The sequence below is a fragment of the Prionailurus bengalensis genome, chromosome B2, assembly GCF_016509475.1.
Source record: "Prionailurus bengalensis isolate Pbe53 chromosome B2, Fcat_Pben_1.1_paternal_pri, whole genome shotgun sequence".
In the NCBI taxonomy this organism is placed as follows: Eukaryota; Metazoa; Chordata; class Mammalia; order Carnivora; family Felidae; genus Prionailurus; species Prionailurus bengalensis.
This window is the reverse complement of record NC_057349.1, coordinates 28,469,398-28,497,133: the sequence shown is the minus strand read 5'-3', so window position 1 is coordinate 28,497,133 and position 27,736 is coordinate 28,469,398. Positions and strand designations below refer to the sequence as shown.

Sequence of the window (27,736 nt, the reverse complement as noted above, 5' to 3'; positions counted from 1 at the left end):
TTCATGCCAATGTTTACAGCAGCATTATCAACAATAGCTAACCTACAGAGAGAGCCCATATGTCCATCAACTGATGAATGGATAAATATACCATATCTGTGGTATATACAAAAAATGAAATATTACTCGGACATCAAAAAGAATGACATCTTGCCATTTGCAATGATGTGGATGGAGCTAGAATGTATTAGGCTAAGCAAAATAGGTCAATCAGAAAAAAGACAAATACTATATGATTTCACTCATGTGGAATTTAGGAAATAAAACAGGTGAATCTATGGGAAGAGGGGGAAAAAAGAGAAGAAATGAAACAAAGCACAAGAGACTGTTAATGATAGACAACAAACTGGGTTGATGGAGGGATAATTGTGGGAGATGGGCTAGATGGGTATTAAGGAAGGCACTTGTTGTGATGAACACTGGGTGTTGTATGTAAGTGATGAATCACTGAATCCTACCCCTGAAACCAATATTGCACTGTATCTTAAATAACTAAAATTTAAATTAAAAAAAACCCAAATAGAATAAAATATCTAGATCTACAGACTGACTTTGCAATTTGAATAGGCTTGCTGGGTTCCAGGCTAGACATGTGAGATACTGCAAAAAATGTTTAAGTGCCTAATTTCTAAATATTTAAAAAAGAGAGAGAAAATTTTTAAGCTTCCAGCTCAAAAAAATAAATTACTTAAAAAGAATAATCAGTTTGACGTCAGATTTCTCAGATGCAACACTAGAACTTAAAGTCATTGGAATAATATCCACAGGAATGGAATACTATATTAAGCCAAGATGTCATTCATTTAACAGAGTCTAAGAAACAGGTTTCTGGCCATGCAAAGATTCAAAGAATATATATCACCATACACTTGAGAAAGGGTTGACATCTAACAATAGTAAATATATCAGACTAAGAAGGATGAACAATTGAGGATAACAGTGGCAGGCAATGAACTTTGAGTTCCCTTCTAGCCTCCCTCATCTCTCTTTTTCTAATAGTTAGAAACATAAACCTACAAGATGATTAGAGATATTCCAGACATGTGAAATGCAAATGCTAATACCTGAAAGAGAGGAGGCATCCAAAAAGGAAATACTAATAACAATCTAGAATGACAACGAAAATACAACATATCAAAATCTATGTGACAGAGATACAGCAGTGGGTTTTATAACTAAAAATGCATTAATTAGAAAAAAAAGTTTCATAGGAAGAGAAGGTTAAAATAAATGCTTTAATCTTCTCCCTCAGACAGCAAGAAAAAGAAAATTAAATTCATAGAAAGTACAAGGAAAAATTAAGAAGAGATATCTATTAAATTTTTTTTAAGATTATTATTAGAGGAAAAAAACAATGCGAAAAGTGGGTTCTTTAAAGGGTTATTATAGTGTTATGTTAGTAAGTATGACAACTACAACTACAATCTACAAATAAGTTATAAAGAAGTGGAATTCTCTCAATAGATGACAAAAATGGACTTGATAAGTGTCCCTTCTCACCATTTAATTCAAAATTGTACTAGAGATCCTAGTCCATGCACTATAGTAAAAAATATCAGGAAAGAAAACTGGTTTTTTTCAAGAAATACTCTAATATATATCTATAAAATAATAACATAATATTAACACCATGTAATACTTAATAAAAAATAGATCAGGGGCGTCTGGGTGGCTCAGTTGGTTGAGCTTCTGACTCTTGATTTCAGCTCAGGTCACGATCCCAGGGTTGTGGGATAGAGGCCTGCATCAGGCTCCACACTAAGCATGGAGCTTGCTTAAGATTCTCTCTCTCTTTGCCTGTCTCCTCTGCTCACAGGTTTCCTCTCTTGCTCTCTAAAATTAAATTAAATTAAGAAACAGAATAGATCACACACCTGAATATAACAGTTAAATCTACAAAGCTTCTGGGAAAAAATATTCAGTACACTTGAGTAGGTAAAGATTTTTGACAGGGTTCTAAATGATAAATTGGACCTCATCAAAACTGAAAATTTCTACTCAGAAGATAGCATTGTGAAAACAAAACAGCAAGCCATAGAAAAAAAATATATATCTGACAAAGAATTTACATGCAGATTTCTAAAAATCACTCATAGAAAGGTGAACAATCCAATTAAACTATAGGCAAATGATTTGAAGAAGCACTTCCAAAAAGAAGGTATCTGAATAAGAATACCTAAATGTATAAGAATAAGTGCTTAATAATATTATTTATCAGAGAAAGCAACAGAATTAGCTAAAATTAAAAAAAAAGAATGATAAAATATTAAGTGTTTGTAAGAACAACATGGAGCAAAAGGAATACTCATACACAGCTATAAAATGAGCAATGAAATGACACACCCAGTCTGGAAAACTATTCAGAATTTCAACCCATGACCAGCAATTCCACTTCTAGGTTTATATCTAAGATGAAAGAGTATAAATGTCCACAAAAGACTTTCACAGCAATGTTCATAGCAAGTTTATTCATAAAATCCTCAAACTGGAAATAACCTACTGTCTGTTACAATGAGAATGATTAAACAAAACTGAGTTATCCAAACTTAGCAAGAAAAGAAAAGAAATTACTTATACATGCAACAATTTGGATGGATCTAAACAATTATTAAGCTGGAGCAAAGCAGCTAGACATAAAAGATTAGTAACTGGTTCCATTTTACATGAAGTTAAAGAACAGGCAAAACTAATATATGCTAACAGAAATCAAAACAGTGGTGAGAAGGTGCCTACTGACTGGAATGGGGCATGAGGAAAATCTATCTATCTATCTATCTATCTATCTATCTATCTATCTATCTATATGTGTGTGTGTGTATACACACACAAGGTATAGATAAACAAGTTACCTATCAATGCACACTTAATTTTGTGTGTTTTACTACATATACTTCAATTTTTTTAATGGTTCAAAATAAATGAAAGGGCAGATAGATAATGAAACAAAGAGAAAGTGGAGTGCCAATATTAACGTCTAACAAAGCAGAACTGAGGTCAAGAGTACCAAATAAATTTTGTGAGAATTGAAAAAGATAATGTATGAAACTTATGTAGCACATTTAAAGTACATCATAAATGTTCTCAGCTATTATTATTATTATTAATTAATTTCAACATGCTCAATTTTCACTTAAGCCCTGTTCACACCAGCTGATGAACAAAGATGTTAACTAAGTTTTCTTGACCCTACTTTGCAAGGATAAGGTCTTCCCATAATTTAGGCACTATCTAATAGTGATGAATGAAAGTTAAATGAAAAAAAATTCTATTACAGAAATCACAGTCTAATAGGGAAGAAAGGCAAGAAAACTTTGATAAAACATTAAAAGAATATGGCTATTAAGGCAGAGAGGGAGTACTTATGAGGCACTTCTAAGGGCACTGAGAAAAGCTTTCTTAAGAAAAAAAAAAGGGTACTAATTCAGTAATTATGCAACCAGCAATAGATGTACTCACTAAATTCTTAACAAATTAGAACTGGGGAGCACCTTTTAAAGTACTTCAAAGAGTTGGTAATAACTTCTAGAAATATAGAATACACCAGGAGGGTAGCATTTCTGATGCAGGGGCAAATAATACTTGGGACAATCTACCATTACATCCTCTTAAGCAGCAATATGCACATCAAAAGATATTCTTAGAGCATACAGCCTGACCTGTGCTGTGTGCACATCAGACAGGTGCTGGAAAACAAACACCGAAGCATGTCTCTCATTTCCTCAATTTCTATATAGTTGTCTTCAACTTACTCAAAATAGTTTTAAAAAATCATTAATTTTAATGTTTCTAATTTAAATTTTCTAATTTACTATTTTAAAAACTTTTTGCTGATTAAGATGGTGGAGAAGTAGGGGGACTGGGATTTCCCTTGCCCCTCAAACGCAGCTGTATTGAGGTCAGGTCACTTGGAACACCCAGAAAATCAATCTGCAGAGTGACGGAAAAATCTCCACAGGTGAAGGAAAACAGTGTGGCAGGACAGAGGTGCATGTATGTGAATTGAGGGAGATAAAATGGCAGTGTAGGCATACAGGGGAGGGAAACCTTTCTGTGGAAAGACAAAAAGGAGAGAAAGGTTGTGGAATTACGGTATATTGCTCATACAAGAGAAAAACCTCTCTGGATCATAGACTGGAGAAGGAGAAATACAGAGAGTGCCAGTTTCTATTTTGCAAATAGATTCAGGAGCTGAACACTGGAGTTTTCAAAAGTGCCCACTTTCATCGGCTATGTGTGCATATCTGGGGAGAGGAGAGCCACCCCGGGGGGCAGTAGCAATCTCAGGTGGGCACTGGGAGACACCAGTCCCTTTCCTCCAGTACTGTGGGAAGAGGCTTTACAGCCTCCCCAAGGATGAAAGACCCTGCAGGCCCCAGTCAAAGGCCCTTTATCGGCTGAGTTAAGTGGTTCTACACCAGAACAGAATCCACCTGCAGGGCTCCTTAAGACATCAGGTTTTGCATCCCAGCCAAATGCTTAGGAGGCATGGGCTGACTGTCTGCTACTCTCTGAGGGCTGCTTGAACAGCATGCTTCGAGATACCTGGTCTGTGGAGGAGAGACTGCGGTGTTGCCATTTCTCTCCCCATCACAAAGATGGTGGGGCTTCAGGGACCCCCAGTGGAGGTGGGACCTGCTTACACCCAACACTGCCCCTCCATGCCTGACAACTGCTTATCTACTGGAGGGAGACTGACACTCAGCAAACCAGACAGTCTGTCCTCCAGACCAGCACAGCCACTGGTCCCAGGCACCAACAGACAACTGTCCTGTGGTTTTCTATGTTAGCCTGGTTTCTTTTCCCCACCCTTTGCTTTTCTTTGCTTTTCTTTTCTTTTTCTTTCTACCCTCTTCTTGTTCTCCTTTGGAATCAGGCTCATAGTTTCTGATTTGAGTTTTGGTCAATTCTGTATATATGTTTATATATATATATATATATATATATATATATATGTATGTATATATACACACACACACACACACACTTATTTATGTATTTATTTATTTATCTGTTCTGTTTGTTTACTCAGGCAATTCTACTTTATTTTTTTTACACCTTTCCTGTAGTTTTGGTCAATTCTGTATATATGTTTATACACACACACACACACACACACACACACACACACATTTATTTATTTATTTATTTATTTATTTATTTATTTATCTGTTCTGTTTGTTTAATGAGGCAATTCTACTTTATTTTTTTTACACCTTTCCTGTAGTTTTGGTCAATTCTGTATATATGTTTATATATATATATATTTATATACACACACACACACACACACACACATTTATTTATTTATTTATTTATTTATTTATCTGTTTGTTTAATCAGGCAATTTTACTTTATTCTTTTTACACCTTTCCTGTAACTCCTCCCTTTATTTTCCTTTCTCTTTCTCTGGATTAAGCTTATAGCTTCTTTGATTCTCTGCTTGGTCTTTTTTTTTTCACTCCTTGCATTTTTCTCTTTGTATGGGATCAGGTTCCACCCCTGCTTTCCTTTTTTTCCAGGGTTATTTCAATGAACAACTCAAAGTACACCTAGTGAAAGGTCCAAACAATCCACCACTATGAGCAAGGAGAAGCTTTGCAGAGGACTGACCATTGGGAAAGAGCAGCCAAACACACAACAACAGAGTGCCCAGAACACACTCCAAAAACACTTCTTGAAGTTCCAGGCCCTGGTCAGTGTACGACTCCTTTTTAATGTAATAGTACTAGCAGGCACAGGACACATTAACAATCTACTAAAACACGTAAAAGACAGAAACCTAGCCAAAATCACAAAATGGAAGAATTCTCAAAAGAAAATCCAAGAATAAATGACAGGCAGAGAATTGCTCAAAAGAGATATAAACAATGTATCTGAATAAGAATTCAGGGTAACAGTCATAAAAGACAGCAGACAATCTATTGCTGTAGAGATAAAAGACCTAAGAAATAGTAATGGTCAATTAAGAAATGCTATAAATGAGATGGAAAATAAACTAGATACAGTCACAGTGAGGATGGAAGAATCAGAGAAGAGAATAAGTGAAATAGAAGATGAAGTTGTAGAAAATGATGAAGCTGAAAAAAAGAGGGAAATGATATTACTAAATCACCAGGAGAGACTTAGAGAACTAAGTGATTCCATGAAACAAAACAATATCCACATCATAGGAGTTCCAGAAGAAGAAGAAGAGAGAGAAAGGAGCAGAAGGTTTATTTGAACAAATTATAGCTGAGAACTTCCCTTATCTGGGGTAGGACACAGGCATCCAAGTCCAAGAGGCACAAACAATTCTCTTCAAGATCAACAGAAACAGGTCAACACCATGACATATTATAATGAAACTAACAAAATACAAAGATAAAGAGAGAATTCTGAAAGCAGCTAGGGACAAACAGGCCTTAACCTACAAGAGTAGACACATAAGGGCAGTAGCAGACCTGTCTACTGAAACTTGGCAGGTCAAAAGGGAACAGTAGGAAATCATCAATGTGCTAAACAGGAAAAAGATGCAGCCAAGAATCCTTTATCCAGCACGGCTGTCTTTCAGAATAGAAGGAGAGATACAGGCTTTCCTAGACAAACCAAAGCTAAAGGAGTTCATGACCACTTAACAAGCCCTGCAGGAGATCCTAAGGGGGACTTTGTGAGTGGAAAGCAGCAAAGACTACAAAGGACAAGAAACATCACCACAAACAGGAAATCTACAGATAACACAATGACACTAAATCCGTATCTTTCAATAATCACTCTGAACGTAAATGGACTAAATGCCCCAATCAAAAGACATAGGGTATCAGAATGGATAAAAAACAAGATCCATCTATGTGCTGCCTGCAAGACACTCATTTTAGCCATAATGACACCTGAAGACTGAAAGTGAGGGGATGGAGAACCATCTAGCGTGCCACTGAATGTCAAAAGAAAGCCAGAGTAGCCATACTTGTATCAGACAAACTAGATTTTGAAACAAAGACTGTAACAAGAGACGAAGGGCATTTTATCAAAATTAAGGGGTCTATCCTTCAAGAAGAGCTAACAATGGTAAATATTCATGCCCCCAATGTGGAAACACCCAAATATATAAATCAATTAATCACAGGCATAAATAAATGTATAGATAATAATACCGTGATTGTAGGGGACTTTAATAGTCCACTTCCAAGAGAGATCATCTAGGCAGAAAATCAACAAGGAAACAATGGCTTTGAATGGCACATTGAACAAGATGGACTTAACAAATATATTCAGAACTTTTCACCCCAAAGCATCAAACTACACATTCTCGAGTACACATGGAACATTCTCCAAAACAGATCACATACTAGGTCACAAAACAGCCCTCAACAAGTATAAAAGAATTGAGATCATACATGCATATTTTCAGATCACAACTCTATGAAACTTGAAATCAACCACAAAAAATTTAGACAGCTCCAAAATACATGGAGGTTAAGGAACATGCTAGTAAAGAATGAATGGATCAACCAGGAAATTAAAGAAGAAATTAAAAACTATATGGAAGCAAATGAAAATGAAAACACAACAGTCCAAACTCTTTGGGATGCAGCAAAGGCAGTACTAAGAGGAAAATATATTGAAATTCAGGCCTATCTCAAGAAGCAAGAAAGGTCACAAATACACAACCTAATCACAGCTAAAGGAGCTACAAAGGCAGCATCAAAGAAAGACCAAAGCCATCATAAAAGAGAAATAATAAAGATTAGAGCAGAAATAAACATAGAATCCAAAAAAACCAGTAAAACAGATCAATGAATCTAAGAGCTGGTTTTTTGAAAGAATAAACAAAATTGGTAACCCCCTAGCCAACTTCTCAAAAAGAAGAGAGGATCCAAATAGATAAAATCATGAATGAAAGAGGAGAGACCACAACCAACACCACAGAAATACAAATAATACTGTGAAAAATTATATGCCAACAAACCGGAAATGAACAAATTCCTAGACAATCACATACTAACAAAACTCAAGCGGGAAGAAATAGAAAATTTGAACAGACCCATAACCAGCAAGGAAGTTGAATTGGTTATCAAAAATCTCACAACAAATAAGAGTCCTGGGCCAGATGGCTTCCCAGGGGAATTCTACCAGACATTTAAAGCACAGTTAATACCTATTCTCCTCAAACTGTTTCAAAAAATACAAATGGAAGGAAAACTTCCAGACTCATACTATGAGACTAGCATCACCTTGATCCCAAACCAGATAAAGACCCCACTAAAAAGGAGAATTATAGGCCAATAACCCTGATGAACCTGGATGCAAAAATTCTCAACAAGATACGAGCAAATTGAATTCAACAGCATATTAAAAGAATTATTCACTGTGATCAAGTGGGATTCATTCCTGGGATGCAGGGATGAATTTGATTTGTTGCAAATCAAACAATGTGATACATCACATTAATATAAGAAAGGATAGGAACCATATGATCCTGTCAATAGATTCAGAAAAAGCATTTCACAAAATATAGCATCCTTTTTAAATAAAAACCCTCAAGAAAGTAGGGATAGAAGGAACATACCTTAACAACATAAAAGCCACATATGAAAGGTCCATAGCTAATATCATCCTCAATGGAAAAAAACTGACAGCTTCCCCCAACTTGAGATCAGGAACACGACAGGGATGTCCACTCTCACCACTGATGTTCAACATAGTGTTGGAAGTCCTAGTCTCAGCAATCAGACAATAAAACAAAATAAAAGGCATCCAAATTGTCAAAGAAGAAGTCAAACTTCCACTCTTCATGGATGACACGACACTCTACATGGAAAACCTGAAAGACTCCACCAAAAACCTGCTAGAGCTGATACATGAATTCAGCAAAGTCACAGGATACAAGACCAAGGCACAGAAATCGGTTACATTTCTTTACACCAATAAGGAAGCAATGAGAAGAAATATGAAGGAATTGATCCCATTTACAACTGCACCCCGTAAATATTTATATTTACATTTACAATTTACATTTACAATATTTACATTTACAATTGTACCATAAAATACATAGGAATAAACCTAACCAAGGAGGTAAAGTATCTGTATGCTGAAAACTATAGAATGCTTACGAAAGAAACTGAAGACACAAAGAAATGGAAAAACATTCCCTGCTCATGGACTGGAAGAACAAATATTGTTAAAGTGTCAATACTGGGGCGCCTGGGTGGCTCAGTCTGTTGAGCGTCCGACTTTGGCTCAGGTCATGACCTTGCAGTCTGTGAGCTCGAGCCCCGCGTCTGGCTGTGTGCTGACAGCTCAGAGCCTGGAGCCTGCTTTGGAATCTGCATCTCCCTCTCTCTCTGCCCCTCCCCCGCTCATGCTCTCTGTCTCTCTCTCTCTGTCAAAAATAAATAAACATTAAAAAAAAGTTTTTAAATGTCAACACTACCCAAAGCAATCTACATATTCAATGTAATCCAATCAAAATAGCACCAGCATTCTTCACAGAGCTAGAATAAGCAATCCTAAAATTTGTATGGAACCACAAAAGACCCCGAATAGTCAAAGAAATGTTGGAAAAGGAAAACCAGAGCAGGAGGCATCACAATCCCAGACTTTAACCTGTTTAGAAAGCTGTAATCATCCAGACAGTATGGTACACACACAGACCAATGGAATAGAATAGAGAACCCAGAAATGGACCCACAACTTTATGGCCAACTAATCTCTGACAAAGCAGAAAAGAGTATTCAAAGGAAAAAAGACAGTCTTTTGAGCAAATGGTGCTGGGAGAACTGGATAGCATCATGCAGAAAAATGAAACTGGACCACTTTCTTACACCATACACAAAAATAAACTCAAAATGGATGAAAGACCTAGATGTGAGACAGGAAGCCATCAAAATCCTACAGGAGAAAACAGGCAGCAACCTCTTTGATCTCAGCCAGAGCAACTTCTTAATTGACATGTCTCCAAAGGCAAGGGAAATAAAAGCAAAAATGAACTATTGGGATCTCATCAAGATAAAAAGCTTCTGCAAAGCAAAGGAAACAATCAACAAAACTAAAAGGCAATGATGGAATGGGAGAAGATATTAGCAAATGACATATCGGATAAACAGTTAATATCCAAAATCTATAAAGAACTTATTAAACTTAACACCCGGAAAACAAATAATCCAGTGAAGAAATGGGCACAAAACATTAATAGACACTTTTCCAAAGAAGACATCCACTGGCAAACAAACACATGAAAAGATGCTCAACATTGCTCATCATCAGGGAAATATAAATTAAAACCACACTGAGATACCACCTCACAATCTTCAGAGTGGCTAAAATTAACAACTCAGGAAACAACAGGTGTTGGCAATGATGCAGAGAAAGGGGAACCCTCTTGAACTGCTGGTGGGAATGCAAACTGGTACAGCCATTCTGGAAAACAGTGTGGAGGTTCCTCCAAAAATTAAAAATCAAATTACCCCATGACTGAGCAATTGCACTACTGGGTATTTAGCCAAAGGATACAGGAGTGCTGATTCGGAAGGGCACCTGCACCCCAATGTTTATAGCAGGCTGTTGACAATAGTCAAATTATGGGAAGAGCCTAAATGTCCATCAACTGATGAAGGAATAAAGAAGGTGTGGTATATATATACAATGGAATCCTACTCGGCTGTGAAAAAGAATGAAATCTTGCCATTTGCAACAATATGGATGGAACTGGAGGTTATGCTAAGTGAAATAAGTCAGGCACAGAAAGACAAATATATGATTTCACTCACATGTGGAATTTAAGAAACACAACAGATGAACATAGGGGAAGGGAAAGAAAAATAAGATAAAAACAGGGAGGCAAACCATAAGAGACTCTTAAATATAGAGAGCAAACTGAGGGTTGGTGGGAGTGGGAAGGAGGTGAAAATGGGTGATGGGCACTGAAGAGGGCATGTGTTGCAATAAGCACTGGGTGTTGTATGTTAGTGATGAATCATAGGAATCTACTCCTGAAGCCAAGACTACACTACTTGGCAACTAAATTAGCTAACTTGGCAATAAATATAAAATAATAACAATAATAGTAATAAAATAAAAAATAAAAATAAAAACATTTTTTGCTAAAAATGCTTCTTAAAAAGTATGTTTCTGAGAAAGAAAAAATAATGTTTAAAAAGTTATTTTCATTTCAAAGACAACAGAAAGGATACATTGAACTGAACAATCTTTAAAGAAATAAAATTATCAAACTATAATTAGAACATCTATCCAAGTGAATCTGGATGACTAGGTTCAGTCAAAGTAATATACTTTAAAAATTTTTTACAAATGGATGATGGCTGTACAAATAGCAAAATGGCATTACTTTATGTTATTGAACCATAATTGTCAAATATGGACAAAATAAATGCCAATAACTGCTTCTTAAAAATAAACACTTAATCTCTAGTTGAGGCGGCACTATGAAAACAAATTTGAAAAAAGAACCAAGATAAAACAGGATACACTGTCACCCTGAAATAGAAGAACAGATGATGTCTCTAGGACTCAGGAAGAGCTATCATTCCTTGCTTCCTTCACATTTCATTGTGATTCTAACCTGATGACTTACTACTTATCTTCATCATTCCTAAAACTAATTTTTCTGTGAATTTTTTTTATAATCAAGTTAACCGTCTTACATCCCATTGTTGAGGCTTCACTTAAATGCTCCAATCTTCTTCTCCTTAATAGGATAGTCTTTTACTTGACAATAGACTATTTTGTTTGGTCACCTACAAAGAACGATCTACGGGGCATGGGAAATAACTTTACTGCTACTACCTCCTACACTGATGTTTGATATCAAACCATTCTAGAGTAAGTTAATCATTTTCCTTTACTTAATAACTTCCAAAGAATTTCTGGAAATGAAAAACAACTGAAATAAAATGTGAATAGACAGCAAATTTCAACAAGATTATATACAAGTGAAGAAAAAGTCAATGAGAAGAGAAAGCTGAAGCAATTATTCCTAATCATTACAGAGAATTAAAGATGGGAGCAGGGGGAATGAAAGAATAATGTAAGAGACATGGAGAACAGAGTGAGAAGGTCTAACATATATCCAATAGAAGATCTTGAAGGAGAGAAAAGAGTGAATAGGAAAGAATAAATATTAAAAGAGGTAACAGCTGACAAATTTCCAGAACTAATTAAAAGTATCAGAGACAAAGGAAAAAACAAACAAAACATATCAAGAGACACATAATAGTGGAACTATGAACTATTAGAGATAAAATTAAAAACAATCTAGAAAGTAGCTAAAGAAAGACTTTAAATTTTTTTTTTTTCAACGTTTATTTATTTTTGGGACAGAGAGAGACAGAGCATGCACGGGGGAGGGGCAGAGAGAGAGGCAGACAGAATCGGAAACAGGCTCCAGGCTCTGAGCCATCAGCCCAGAGCCCGACGCGGGGCTCGAACTCACAGACCGCGAGATCGTGACCTGGCTGAAGTCGGACGCTTAACCGACTGTGCCACCCAGGCGCCCCGCTGAAGAAAGACTTTAATGTATCTCTCTAAGTAAATGACAAATTATAGACCAAAACACACAAAAGGAATGAATACAGAAGACAGAACAACATAATTCACAAACTTTATCTAATAGACATATATGAATGTGGTATTCAAAACTGAAAGATAGGGAGAATATCCTTCAAGCAAGGGAGAATATTTAAGAAAACTCAAGTTTCAATAAAGTTAACAACATGACATTCTCTGAACCCAGCATGATTAAGTTAGAAATCTCTAACAAAGAGAAAACTATTTCCCATTATGGAAACTAATTGCCGCCTACTCCCCCCACCCCCACCACCAAAATTTTTTGGAAATTTAAAATCATGCTTCTATATATGTGGGTCAAAGAAAGACTCAAAATTAGAAGATATGACAGAACAACTAAAATATCTTATGTTAATATGTGGGAAACAGCTAAAGTGATAGTCTGGAATGTTTATATTAAAAGGTAGAACAGTTTGGAATCAATGAGCTACATAAATAAAACAAGCTAAGGGCTCAAGTTACTGTGACAGAAAACAAGGACGTAAAGAGAGATTAGTAAAGCTAAAATTTGGTTCTTGAGAAGACTCTAATAAAGTAAAAAGACTGAAAATACTAAGTCTAAAAAGGGTCACAGTCTTAGGTGCAGCTAAAATTGAAATAAGATGAAATAATCATAAAATAGTTTTATGTCAATAAATTTAGAAATTTAGGCAAAATGGACAAAGTCCAAAACAAAACAAAACAACATAGGTCACCACAACTAACAAGAAGAAACAGAAAATTCGAATGTTTTTTTTAACCACTGAAGAAATTGAACCAGTCATTAAAAACCATCTCACAAAGGCTTTACCACAGAGTTCTTGTAAATATTCAAAGAACAAATAATTCCAATGTTACATAAACTCAGAGGAAGAAAAAAGGGATATACTCTTTATTTTACAAATTAGCATAAGCTACATATAGCAACATGGATAAATCACAAAAATAATAGAGTAGAAAAAGCAAGTCATTGAAAAATAGATACCATACAATCCCATTTATGCTATTTAAAAGTCAGAAACAGGTAACATTAAACAAGGTATTGTTTAGAAACCACAAAATGCAAAAGCGACTGTCCATAAGGGAGACAGGATGATGCATATATGCAAAGCATGAAGGGTTCTGAGAATATGTTCCATTTTTCATCTCGGCGATGGATGCACTTGTTCATTTTATTTTTCTTTTTTAAAAATTTTTTTAACGTTTTACTTATTTTTGAGACAGACAGAGACAGAGCATGAACGGGGAGGGTCAGAAAGAGAGAGGGAGACACAGAATCCGAAACAGGCTCCAGGCTCTGAGCTGTCAGCACAGAGCCCGACGCGGGGCTTGAACTCACGAACCGTGAGATCATGACCTGAGCCGCAGCTGGACGTTTAACCGACTGAGCCACCCAGGAGCCCCCATTTTATTTTTCTCATATCTCACACCTACAAAAGATCCAGTCTTTTGTACACATAAAATATGCAATATAAAAAATATATGAAAAAAATTAAATCTATTAAGGAAGTACACCAACATTAACCTAATAGTAATGTAATGTGTTAAAATGTTATTCTAGGGTTACAAACAAAGCATCATAAGAATAAAGAAGAGGATATGATCCATTTGGCAGTTTGGGAGAATGCATAAGTAGTCTTTCCACAGGATGGAACACCTGTATCTGAGACAGGTTTTGAAGGATGATCAAGATTTTGTCTAGTTGTGGTTGAGGAAAAGACATTCCAGACCAACAGAACAATACAGGCTATAGGTATATATTCTTAAAATAGAACCTGGTAAAAGCTGATGTTGAATGAATGTTAGTTGAAGGAATGAATGAGCCGAAAAAAATAATATGAAATGCTCAAGGAAAGATGAGTGGCTAGAAATCTCTAACAAAGAGAAAATTAATTCCCAGAGTAGAAACTAACTGCTGTCCACCCCTCCCAATTTGGAAATTGGGTATTGTGCTAGATTTTAGGTACTGGAATACAGGAGATGAAGGGCATGAGAGAAAGAGGTAAGAGGGGCCAGGTTAAAACAATAGGAACAGCAGCCTAAGGAGTTTATGTTTTACTCCTCAGTCAATGAGGAGATGAACATAAGGCACGGAGGAAGAACAATATAATCAGATCTGTATTTCTGAAAACCCATCCAAGAAAGTCCATAGATAATGAGTTAAAGAGTGAAATTTAGAGCATAAGCAAAGCACTTAGAAGGTAGCTTTCCGCAACAGCACAATGATCAGATGATGAAAAAGAACTGGTTGTGGACAGAAGAACAAATGAGGGAGGTAGAGACAGATTTGGATGATGGTTGAGTCAAGAACAATTCCCAAGACTCTGGCTTGCTGACTCAATGACTACTAAGGCAGAAAACACATAAAGAAAAGCTGATCTGGAGGAAGAAAGAGGAATAAGTTTTTGGTTTGGGTAAGTTGATCTGAAATTGCAGTGGCAACTTTAGTGATGATGTCTGACAGGAAAAAGATCTGCAGCCTAGGAATGAAATGCAAGCTAAAGATATAGATTGGGTAGGAATGCAAGCTGGTGTAGCCACTCTGGAAAACAGTATGGAGGTTCCTCAAAAAACTAAAAATAGAACTACCCTATGACCCAGCAATTGCACAAGTAGGCATTTATCTACGGGATACAGGTGTGCTGTTTTGAAGGGACGCATGCACCCCTATGTTTATAGCAGCACTATCAACAATAGCCAAAGTATGGAAAGAGCCCAAATGTCCATCGATGGATGAATGGATAAAGAAGATGTGGTATATATATACAATGGAGTATTACTCGGCAATCAAAATGAATGAAATTTTACTTGCAACTATATGGATGGAACTGGAGGGTATTATGCTAAGCGAAATTAGTCAGTCAGAGAAAGCCAAAAATCATATGACTTCACTTATATGAGGACTTTAAGAGACAAAACAGATGAACATAAGGGAAGGGAAACAAAAATAATATGAAAACAGGGAGGGAGACAAAACAGAAGAGACTCATAAATACGGAAAACAAACTGAGGGTTACCTCTGGAGGGGTTGTGGGAGGGGGGATGGGCTAAATGGTTAAGGAATCTACTCCTGAAATCATTGTCGCACTATATGCTAATTTGGATGTAAATTTTAAAAAATAAAATAAAAAAATATAAACATTTGGGACTCATGGGCATCAATGATAAATGAAGTGGTGGGAATAAATGAGCTCTAAGGAAAAGGTACAGAATGTGAAGAGGAAACAAGCACAAGCCAAGAGAACAGAAACAGTACAGGAATAATGAAAGATAACTGTTAGGTTGTTGAATTGTACCTGCTCAGGTTCAAGGTTTTTGATTTAGGACCCCACACCCTATCCAACTGATGACCAATGGTCTTACTTATTGCCAACTTTCCAAAGAGACTTAGTCTTTCATCTCCAAAGCAACTACTTCTATGTGAAATCTAATATCCTTCCTTGCTTTGGAAAAGCTTTTCTGATTTACTTTCTGTATTGGGGAAGCAATATTTTACTTTATAAATTACGAGGTTCTTGTGTCATTACTATTATCTCTTTATGTCTGTTTCATTTTTCCCTTACCATTTATAAAAGAACTTGAGGCAGTTAAATAAGGTCAAAAATCACCTTTCGTATGTAGTAGATAGGGACACATCTGATCAACTTATAATTCCTGTCTCTAATCTATTAATTTACAACTAACTTATTATATAAAAATAGGCTTTAAACAAAACTTAGCAGGAGAAGAAATGAGAGAAATAAAATATAAAGAGATAATATAATGAGGACACAAAACTATAGTCATTCACAAAATATACTGAATTCAAATGGCTTCAATGAAACTTGAGAATTATATAAAATTAAGCTAAAAAATAATCAAATATATAAAATATGGTATGTATGGTTCAAGTGATACAAAAATCTTTAAAACTGATTGCTGTATGTAAAGGATCTTTCTAGACATGTGAACAAAAGAAGCTGCCCTCTCCCCACCCACCATGTCAGAATTTCTGAAAGAGGTTTATAGGTGCATAAAATAAAACATCATTCAAGAATTTAATGCCAAAAAAAAAAAAAGAATTTAATGCCCAACTTGTTTAATGACTACAGTCCCAAGTCAGTCAAAAATCTGCAACTATACAAACTCTAAATTAGAAGTTCACTTTTTAAAGACTGGAACAGGTTAAAATAGCGTTTTATGTAAGAAAAAAAATTCTTTGGAATTATGTAATTATAGCTACCACAATTATGTGCTAAAAGTTTATTAACCATATAGTTCTGGTCGTCTGTTCTCAAAGGTCTCAAGAGTTAATGACTTACAGCAAATTTGGTTTGAAAAACTCTGTATTTCCTTAACCTTGTAAGTATGTTTGTTTGTTTGTTTATTTAATTTTTTTAAATGTTTATTTATTTTTGAGAGAGAGAGAGAGACAGAGTGTGTGTGTGAGCAGGCGAGGGGAAGAGAGAAGCAGACACATAATCGAAGCAGGCTCCAGGCTCTGAGCTGTCAGCACAGAGCCCAATGCGGGGCTCGAACCCACGAACTGTGAGATCATGACCTGAGCTGAAGTCAGAGACTCAACAGACTGAGCCACCCAGGAGTCCCTGTAAGTACCTTTAAAATGAACTCTACTAGAATATCAACAATGAACACATCAAAAAGTGTTAAACTACCAAATAGGGAAAGCATGCAAATTAAAATACCATGAAAGAGTATTTTTATCTATCAAATGAAAATATTAGCATCAGCAATGATGACCAAAATGTGATAAAACCAGCTGCTGAAAAGCAACCTGGCAATATTTACCAAGGGTCTTTGGAGCTCTAATTCTACTTCTAGGAATCAGTTTTGAGAAAGTAATAAAACATGTCATCAAAGATTATCTTTACCTCTCAGTCACAACAATAACTTTAAGGTTCCCACTAGGAAACAATTAAAAAAAAAAAATGGTACATCCACATTAACTATCATAAGACATAAAACTCACATCTACCTATTTAATAAAGGTCTTCACAACAGAATAGTCAACAGAAAAAGATATATTCAATACAAACTGAATTCAGAAAAATGTTTCATATTTTATTACATATACACATATAGGTATATGGTATATATAAAGTACTGCTTACTATTACTAGATATACTAAAACACAACAGTGTTTATCTTGGGGTATTATAGATAATTAATTTTTTTAGACTTTTCAGTATATATTTTTAAAAAATGTTTATTTATTTATTTTGGGAGAGAGAGCATGCACATGCAAGCGGGGGAGGGGCAGAGAGAGAGACAGAGAGAGAGGCAGAGACATGGAAAGGGAGAGGGAGAGGGAGAATCTTAAGCAGGCTTCACTCTCAGCACAGAGCCCAACATGGGGCTTGATCCCACAACCTCAAGATTATGATCTGAGCCAAAATCAAGAGTCAGACACTCAATTGACTGAGCCACCCAGGTGCACCAGTATTTCTCCTTGCTAAAAATAATGATTGCTCTTACTTTTATAAGCAGGAGAAAATGTATGCCTGGGAAAACACATTTTCAAGGCTTACAATAAAGCAAAATGGAATTGGCAATGCAAATGGAAGTGCATGCAAATGACAAGACACTCACTGCTGGAACTTGCCATTTGGGATCCAACAGCACAAAGTCCATTTAAGGCTTATAATAGGGCTTATTTTAAAAGAGGTAACCTGTAGGATGAGTTTGATACACTGATCTGATGAATTACCATTTAATGTTGTTTCATAAAGTCCAAAACAATATACATTAGCCAACTGACTTCATGTCCTATTTGGTTTATTTTCATGGGAACAATTTTGTTTTTTATTTTAAGATGTATGGTACTGGACCAGAAAGCATTCTGGATTCAGAATTAGAATACTTAATTTTAGGTTCTGCTTTGCCCTGCTACTTACAGGTCAAGTCATATTTCCATATGAAAAAAAAAACAGAGTTAATAATATTTTCCTTAATTACTTCACAGAGTTATTTGCACTAAAAAAATGTCTATATGAAATCATTCCAGTTTTAAATGATCATTGATCATTAAATTTTAACAAACTCCTGAAACATATAGTTATTAGTGTACTGTTTCTATATTAAAATTAATTCCGCTTTTGAAGAGGAGGATCAAGATGAAGGGAATTAACAACTGGACATTTTCACACTTCTACTGGTAGAAGTACTAATAAGAAAGCAGAAGGAAATATGCCTAGAAGACCCTCAGTAAACCACCAATCCTTTCTGGAAGGAGATCTGAGAGAATGTCTAATGTCTTGTGACACTAAATTAGAAGTCCATAATGCACTGTTATTTCCAAGAGCAGAAACAGAGTGACAACATGGATAACAAACTATTTGTGTAAACAATGTGCCCCATAGTTTCGCTGGGATCTTTGCCTCTAGAGTTGTCATTTGAGAAGGGAACTATGTAAAACAATGGAACTTGGCAGGGTTTTTCCATTAATGCAAGAAATATATTTTACTTGGTTGGCATCATGAAATTAATGGATTCACTCATAATAAACAAAATCAGCACATCTACTATCATCTAAATCTAGTTTACTGCCTATTCATTTAATATACAATTAATGATTTCAAAGTATTCAATGTCAATGATTAAAAAAAATCCTAATTCTGAGTGTGAAATATAGCCCATCATTTATCCTAAGCTGTACCCCCAGATCCAATAACATATTACCTTGATTTCAAAATAATATCAAGACTAGGAAGGATATCAAAGGCATGTCAATTTCATTCTATTTCTTTATTACACAAACTGAAGCAACAATTACTACTCATAACTTTGTAAAAACCTAAAGAAAACCAAGCTTACTGCTTCTGTTATATGCAAGTCCTAATCATTTTATGTGTTTTTAAATGATCAAAAAACTGTTCAATAAATATATTTGTGTCACTATTGTTACTGCACAAAAGCAAAGTGCCCACTTTCTACAAATACTAATTCTTTACTGCAAGAGAGCATCTTGCAATTCTCAACACAAAAATTTCTGGAAATAAACTGAACATTTGACCCTATAGCCTTAAGTCACAACATTTCTCATCAGGATGATTAATCTTTACAAAAAGGCAGGAAAACAAGACAGAGCCACCCACTTTGACATTTTCATTCTTTGAAGAAAAAAAAAATCCATTTCTAGTTCACAAAATGGAACTATCACTTATAAAAAGCATGCAATCCATCACAAGTACTTTTTGATTATAAGATTAACAAGATCATTATCTTTCTTATTTTTTGCACCGAGAAAACTGTAAAAATGGTTCTTCGTTTTACTTAGAAATCTGATAAATCTTTGCCCAAGAACCAACCAACCTTTAATAACAAGGTTCCTTCATTTTTTTCCTTTTCTGCTTACTTGAAAAATATCAACAACAAAGTATAATATCCAAAAAAAAAACCCTATTCCATGGATTTATACAGGACTCATTTTTGTCCAACTTTGCTACATCCATGGATTGGAGAGTAGAAAGCATGTTATTTTTCAGGTAAGTTATTAAGCATCCTAAAGCAGTTGTAAGCCAGGCTCGTGTTGTGTGTATCTGTCTGTGTGTGTCTCTGTGCTTGTGCACCTGTACCCATGCTTAAGTAGTAAAAAGCAAAAGCATCACTGTGGTCATTTGGAAAGGGGGAAAGGAAGAAGAAGTGTGCATAAGCAGGAAAAGGTTTTTCTGCAGGCTCAGGGAGTTTGCTGTTGGCTCTAAAGTAAAAGCTTTAACCTAAAAGGAGACAAATATGAGATGATTCTTAAAGATTTCGGTTTGAAACCTTTCTTTCCTATTTCCTTCCCTTACTTTGAGCAGGTTAGGTGGGGAGTAAATCAGTTTTCACCTTGAGAAAGCTCTGATCTAGAGGAAAGAAGAGAATATTAACGATTCAAGGTGAGTTTTAAGGACAGGAATCATTCAAAGTCAGGGTGGAGTGAAGATGGGGAAGGAATATGGATGTGGGGAGGATCAGGAGAGAAAAGTTTAGGAAAACCAAAAGAGAAAGGGTGCTAGGAAAATAGTTTGGAAACTAAATTGATAAAACCACCAACTTGTTCAATTTAACATAATTTATTTACCTGTGTTATTTTTTCTATTCCCTGGAAGTTGTGCTTTTCAAAATGTTCTGCTATATTTAGGAAGGTGTGACGTTCTAGGTAGCAGCAGTTACTTAGGACTATCAAAAGTCTCTGTTCCTAAAAGCAAAACAAATATTTAGAAAATTATTTTCATAGTAACAAATTGAGAGTTAACACTTATTAAATTTAATTATACTCTCTTATAATTCAATAATGTAATTACAATGTCAATATTCAATGTTTTACTTTCCATGGTTCCTTCTTTCCCAATAATAACATAAAGAAAAACAATACAATTCTATAATTCTACTAACTGCTTGTTATTACATACTACACTAAAGAGTCAAATAATGCTGCCTTTGAAATTTAATAGCTATATGGAAAAACAGTTAGCTAGTAAGCTGTTGTTCTTATGAAAGGGGTTCTGCTTTGTTGGTTATTCTACCTAATATTTTTTGTACCAAAAAATGCTATAAAAAGGGGTATTTTAAAATAATTACAAAAAATGCATAAACTCATAGAAAATAATTTACAAATTTTTCATAACTTGAGAGAGAATTGCAATGCTATCCATACGATGGGCTCCTTCGAAAAACTGGGCCTTCACAGATGTTTTTATGTAGAACAGTTTCCCTCCTATGGGGAGTGATGGGACAGGAGCTAGGAACTCTCCCACAGTAACAGTCATGAAGAGGGCTAAAACCTCATATTCTATACTCTCCAGGGTTCTAGCCACTTTAAGGTAATTTCTTATCAAAATTACCAGACTTCAAGGCTGATGAATAAACATCACTTTACAATTCAGAAGAACTATTTTTGTAAACAAAATTCCAGGAATGGCATTTGTCACTGCTGTTATGGCTCACCAAGAACACTTTCCCATGCTCCCTCAGTGTCAGAGCATTCTCTAGAACAATTTTGAGTAATTTAGAGCCTTGATTGAAGATCCCTTAACTAAACACTAAGGCAAAAGTACTTTTCCAGGAAAAATTTTCAGCCATATTTTACTTACTGTTTTGTCTATAACTCATGTTAAAGTCAATATAATAAATGTGAGGAAAAAACAATATAATAGATATGGAAAACAAATATATCCTTGTTTTTTGAGGTATATTCTGAACTCAAATGTCAAGCATAGCTATATTTCCCAATAATTTCATTTAGCTCCATCAAAAATTTTAAAACTTTCTAGATTTCTTTATTTAAAATATTACTATATTGCTAGCTGAATTTGGCCTATTCAACAAATGTAACTGAAGGGCAAGGAGTTATTAAATGCCTTCAAAGAAATGAAAGGTTGTTAGTGGTCTTGAATGAATCTGTGGATGGGAAATAAATTATAAAACAAGGAAAACAGGGTTATGGTATATATACCACTCCTCCACATTTTGTGAATAAATGGCAAGTAAGAACCAGAAAGAATGTAGTAAACAGACCTGCATAGGCACTCAGGCCACACTTGGGGAGGGGTATATTCCCTCTTGCCCCATACCTGGTGTTACCATTATGGGGTCCTCATAAAGAACATGAAATAAAGTAAGCATAAAGTTTCATCAGCTGCTCTAAACATGCTCTGCTCTGCAAAAATCTCAACTGGTTTTTCAGTTATAAGATCAATCCTCAATTACCTTTCCCTTCAAGAGTCTTCCCCCCAAATATTAGCCTTATCTAATAGACCCCTAAGCCTGCCACATCTTCTTTGCCTGGTTAGTTAACTCTCTTAATTTTTCTCTTTGTAATTTGCATGGTTATTCCCCCAAAATGGAAAAATGATTTGAGTGATTTGAAGTCTTACTCTTGATAAGCGTTTTTTTCTTCTCAAATCTAACCAATCATAAGAAGTAAAGTGGGAGGAACTGAACACAAATAATCAAATTCTTAAACTTGGATGACAAATTAAAAGCTTATTAACAATTCAGATGAATATGTATGTTTGAAAATAACAACTCAACCTATCAAAGATAGTACTTGCTAATTAGGCTATGGCTTTATGTATTATTTCAATTATTTTTCAAAGAATCTCTCAGATGTAGGCATTACCATCCCAATTTTGTCCAGGAGAAAATTAGACAACCTCAATGACATGTTCAAGATTCTTCAGTTAGTAAAAAGACCAGGCAAACCTAGACCTCTTCCTTACCATAACTGCTTCTCTGCTGGATAACAGAACAAGACCCTAAGAAGATCTTGATAATCTGTACCAAATCTAATGAGAGATCATCCAAATGTAGCAAAACAGGAACTGAATTTGGTACCAAATGAATAATTTTAGGGAGCAAAATGGGAGCGACAAGGCCCTTGATTAGCAGAATCAAGTATGAAACACCTGGAGTTTGGCTGACAGTAAACTCAATAGGAGTCAATAGAGGTGTTAACATAAGGTGTAGTTCTGGCTGCTTCCCAGTTACCAGGGTCACATCAGAGTCCTATACTCCACCCTTGAAAAAGGACAGAAATAGACTAATAGGAAAACCACTGCCATATTAACTAGGAAATGCCTAAATGATTTAGGGTCTTAACCAAGAAAAAGGAAGATTCCAAGCCTACACAACAACTGTTTTCAAACACTGGAAAGATTGTCATGTAGAAATTAGGCTTGTTTTAAAGGACAGAGAAAAAAGCACAGCTGGCCCAATAACTCACAAGGCCCTTCTCAATTTAGCTCTTTCCTCCAGCCTGTGTCCTTCTCTAGTCTTCTATGTTCACAGTGGAAAAAATGGTTTAAACTCACTACATCAACTTCCTCAGCTCCTACTGGATCTTGACCTAGGGCATACAGATGGCCCATTAGCAATCCACTGATATGTTTCCTCTACAGTCACACATGACCAACTAACTGTCAAGCCCACAAGGCTCTAGTTTTCATCTGACCCCACCTAATCCTCCATCAGTCTGCAATACTGTTAAATATTCTTTGGTTAAACACGCTTTTCTATCTTTCTCAAGAACACTGCTCCATCTGGATTTTCTTCTTTTTCTCTATTATTCTTTTTCAGAAAACTTTGAGGCTCTCTGCTTCTGGCCATCTCATAAATACTAGTATGTCCCAAATTATTTTTTATATTATATTAATTTTATACATTTGGCCCTCCTCTCATTCTACTAGTAGTTTTCACAGTATACTCATCCACTCCCAGGTCTTATCTTGCTTATACAGTTGACCCTTGAACAACACAGGTTTGAACTGCAGTGGTCCACTTACATGCAAATTTTTTTCGAGGTAAACACAGCACAGTATTATAAAGTAATTTTCTCTTCCTTATGATTTTATTAACATTTTTTTCTCTAGCTTACTTTATTGTAATACAGCATATAGTAATAACACAAAATATGTGTTAATTGACTGTTATTGCTAAGATTTTCACTCAACAGTAACTATTTGTAGTTAAGTTTTAGGGAAGTCAAAAGTTATACATGGATTTTCGATTGAACAGGGCATTGGTGCCCCTAATCCCCATATGTTCAAGGGTCAAGTGTAAATTACTAATTCACAAATCTGTATCTAGATTTCTCTCTTGGGGTCCAGGCAAGTATATCTAATCACCCACTAAATATCTCTCCTTGAATGTCACTCATTCAGTACATCTGGTCCCAAACAAAATTTTTAATCTCTCCTAATATAACAAATTTCTTATTTAGTAATTCACACTTATAGTGTGTAATGAATGAATGAATGAATGAATGAATAAATAAATATAGTGTTTGTGGGAATGATATAGGGCAGGAAATTTTGGTCATATGTTTTCTTTATGAGAGATACACATACATACATACATATACACAGCCACATCCTTCAAGCAAATGACAAACCAGAGGGGGTTATTTTTTTTAAGATGGATGGGTTTAGAATTGAAGAAAAAAAAAAAAAAGATAGATGGGTATGGATTTCAAGACCTGAATTTATACATATAATAAAGTACGTGTGTGAATCATCCCTAAATACATATATATGTTGAAAACCAATCTAAGTGTGTGTGTGTATGTATGTGTATATATATACACACACACATATATATAAAAGGTAGTATAATTTTGTTTTTGCTATGGAACTTTATGTTCAAATGAAATACTATTAGAAACTATTAGGAATCAGAGCTTCTCTGATTAAAGGGGAAGAGTATGGGGAAATGCCCCTTTTCTTCTGCTTCCTCTGCAACTTTCACACACCAGGGAACCACTAGGGCATGTATTTTCACAGTCACAAACCTGCATGATGCAGGAGTAGATGGAATTACTTAAGTTACAACTTTGGCTAAAGAGTTTTTAAGTGTGGAATACATATAAAATTATATTTTTACTAAAATTTTCACAAAAAACCAGCCCCAAAGTATAGAGCAATATATTATAGCAGTTATACAATAGCAATCAAAGTAATTTAGGCTGATTTGTAAGTCATTATATAGTTTTAAAATGGTATGTTTAGCTTTCTATTTATCATCTTACTTACAGAAGTCAAACTGAAGTCTTCATGGATACTTCCAAACAAATCAGGAGAAGAAACGTCAACAGAAAGACTAAATACAAAAACAAGTAAGAGAACAGTGACAATTAAAGTACTAAAATTAAAAATGTTAATATAATGTTATATGCTTATTACACCTCAATTAAAAAATGCAATAAACCCTATGTAAATTTGACTTTAAAATCTTGGTCAAAAATCTCATAACTCTGTTTTTTATATTAAACAATTAACAGCTCAAAGTAGACACTATAGGCTATTTATTAACAGAGGCCATATGACATTTGCTTTTGGATCTTCCCAATACTCAGTTAAATTTTTTAAAAATCACCAAAGGGGAAAATACCAAATAGTTTAGTTTTTAGGTACAGACTAAATTAATTGAAATGTTTTTGCCTATCAGAATCTCCAGAGGGCTTTTTCAAGCTCATTTTCAGAGTAAATCACTTATAGGTGAGTTCAGTTAGGAAATTAGTTAATAACCAACAAGTGACCAGATATACAAAATTGCAGGGAAGGATATACTATAAATCTACTGATTAATTGATATAATAGAATCATAATAAACACTTCAGTGAAAATTCTTTTCTTTAAACCTAACCAATGGATTTTAGGTTCATATGGAACACTAAATAGATGAAAATAATAAATAATATCTTAACAGAAGCAATAAAAGGGTACCAATCTTAAAAATAATAAAAAATGAACTAAAGAACATTAAAATAACACAAACTGGTATAAAACATATATGAATGAATGGAACAGAAAATACAGTTAAGAAATATATACAGAACCCTAAAGACTTCACCAAAACAACTAAAATTAATAAATGACTTTAGTGAAATCATGGGATATAAAACCAATGTGCAGAAATCCGTTGCATTTCTATACATCAATAATGAAGTAGCAGAAAGACAAATTAAGAAAAAAATCCCATTTACAACTGCACCAAAAATAATGAAATACCTAGGAATAAACTAACCAAACAGGTGAAAGATCTGCACTTTGAAAACTAAAACAATGATGAAAGAAACTGAAGATGACACAAAGAAATGGAAAGATATTCCATGTTCATGGATTGGAAAAACAAATATTGTTAAAATGCCTATACTACCCAAAGCAATCTACACATAATGCAATCCTCATTAAAATACCAATAGCATTTTTCAGAGCTAGAACAAACAATCCTAAAATTTGTACAGAAGCACAAAAGATCCCAATGAGCCAAAGCATTCTTGAAAAAGAAAAGCAAAGCTGGAGGCATCACAATTCTAGACTTAAAGTTATACTATAAAGCTGCAGTGATCAAAACAGTTATGGTACTGGCACAAAAACAGACACATAGATCAATGAAACAGAATAAAAAACCCAGAAATAAATCCACATTATATGGTTAAGGCAAGAATAACCAATGGGAAAAGGACAGCCTTTTCAAAAAATGGTGTAGGGAAAACTGGACAGCCACATTCAAAACAATGAAACAACTGCTTTCTTACACCATACACAAAAATAAATTCAAAATGTATGAAAGCCCTAAATGTGAGACTTGAAACTTTAAATCCTAGAAGAGAACACAGGTAGTAACCTCTTTGACATTGATCATAGCAACTTTTTCTAGATAACTTCCCTGATGCAAAGGAAACACAAACAAAAATAAACTATTGGACTATATCAAAATAAAAAGCTTCTGCACCCCAAAGGAAACACTCAACAAAACTAAAAGGCAACCTATGGAATGAGAGAAGGTATTTACAAATGACATATCCAAAAAAAGGTTAGTTTCCAAAAATTATAAAGAATTCTAAAACTCAACACCCAAAGAACAAATAGTCCAATTTAAAAATAGGCAGAAGGGTGCCAGGGTGGCTCAGTCAGTTAAGTGTCCAACTCTTGATTTCAGCTCAGGTCATGATCTCACGGTTTGTGAGTTTTAGCCCCATGTCAGGCTCTGAGCAGACAGCATGGAGCCTGCTTGGGATTCAATCTCTCTCTGCTCCTCTCCCATCTCAAAATAAATACATAAACATTTTTTAAAAATAGGCAGAAGACATGAAAAGACATTTCTCCAAAGAAGACATCCAGATGACCAACACACACATGAAAAGATGTTCATCACAAATCATCAGGGAAATGCAAATCAAAACTACAATGAGATATCACCTCACACCTGTCAGAATGGCTAAAATCAACAATACAAGAAACAAAAGATGTTGGCAAGGGTGTGGAGAAAAAGGGACGCCAATGTAGTATTAGTGGGTATCCAAATTGGTGCAGCCACACTGGTGCAGCCACTCTGGAAAATAGTATAGAAGCTCCTCAAAAAGTTAAAAATAGAACTACATTATGATCCAGCAGTTGCACTACTGGGTCTTTCCCCAAAGGATACAAAAGTACTGATTCCAAGGGACACATACACTGTGATATTTATGGCAGTTTTATCAACAATAGCCAAATTATGGAAAGAGTCCAAATGTCTATCAACTAATGAATGGATAAAGAAGATGTAGTATATATGCAAAGGATTATTCCTCAGCCATAAAAAAAAAAAAAAGGAATGAAATCTTGTCATTTGCAGCAAGGTTGATAAAGCTAGAGAGTATTAAGCTAAGCAAAATAAGTCAGTCAGAGAAAGACAAATACATGATGATTTCACTCATATGTGGAATTTAAG

At 35.0% G+C, this 27,736-nt stretch overlaps 1 protein-coding gene across 2 annotated transcripts in view; it reads right to left on the bottom strand.

The window, feature by feature from the left end:
- Positions 1-27,736, bottom strand: part of EXOC2 (exocyst complex component 2) — a 277,442-nt gene that overhangs the window by 80,609 nt on the left and 169,097 nt on the right. For both annotated transcript variants that reach the window (XM_043590966.1, XM_043590967.1), the window contains 2 exons: positions 25,054-25,120; positions 20,607-20,723 (listed from right to left, as the gene is read on the bottom strand). In XM_043590966.1, coding sequence (XP_043446901.1) covers positions 20,607-20,723; positions 25,054-25,120 — 184 coding nt within the window. The remainder of the gene's footprint in view (positions 1-20,606; positions 20,724-25,053; positions 25,121-27,736) is intronic.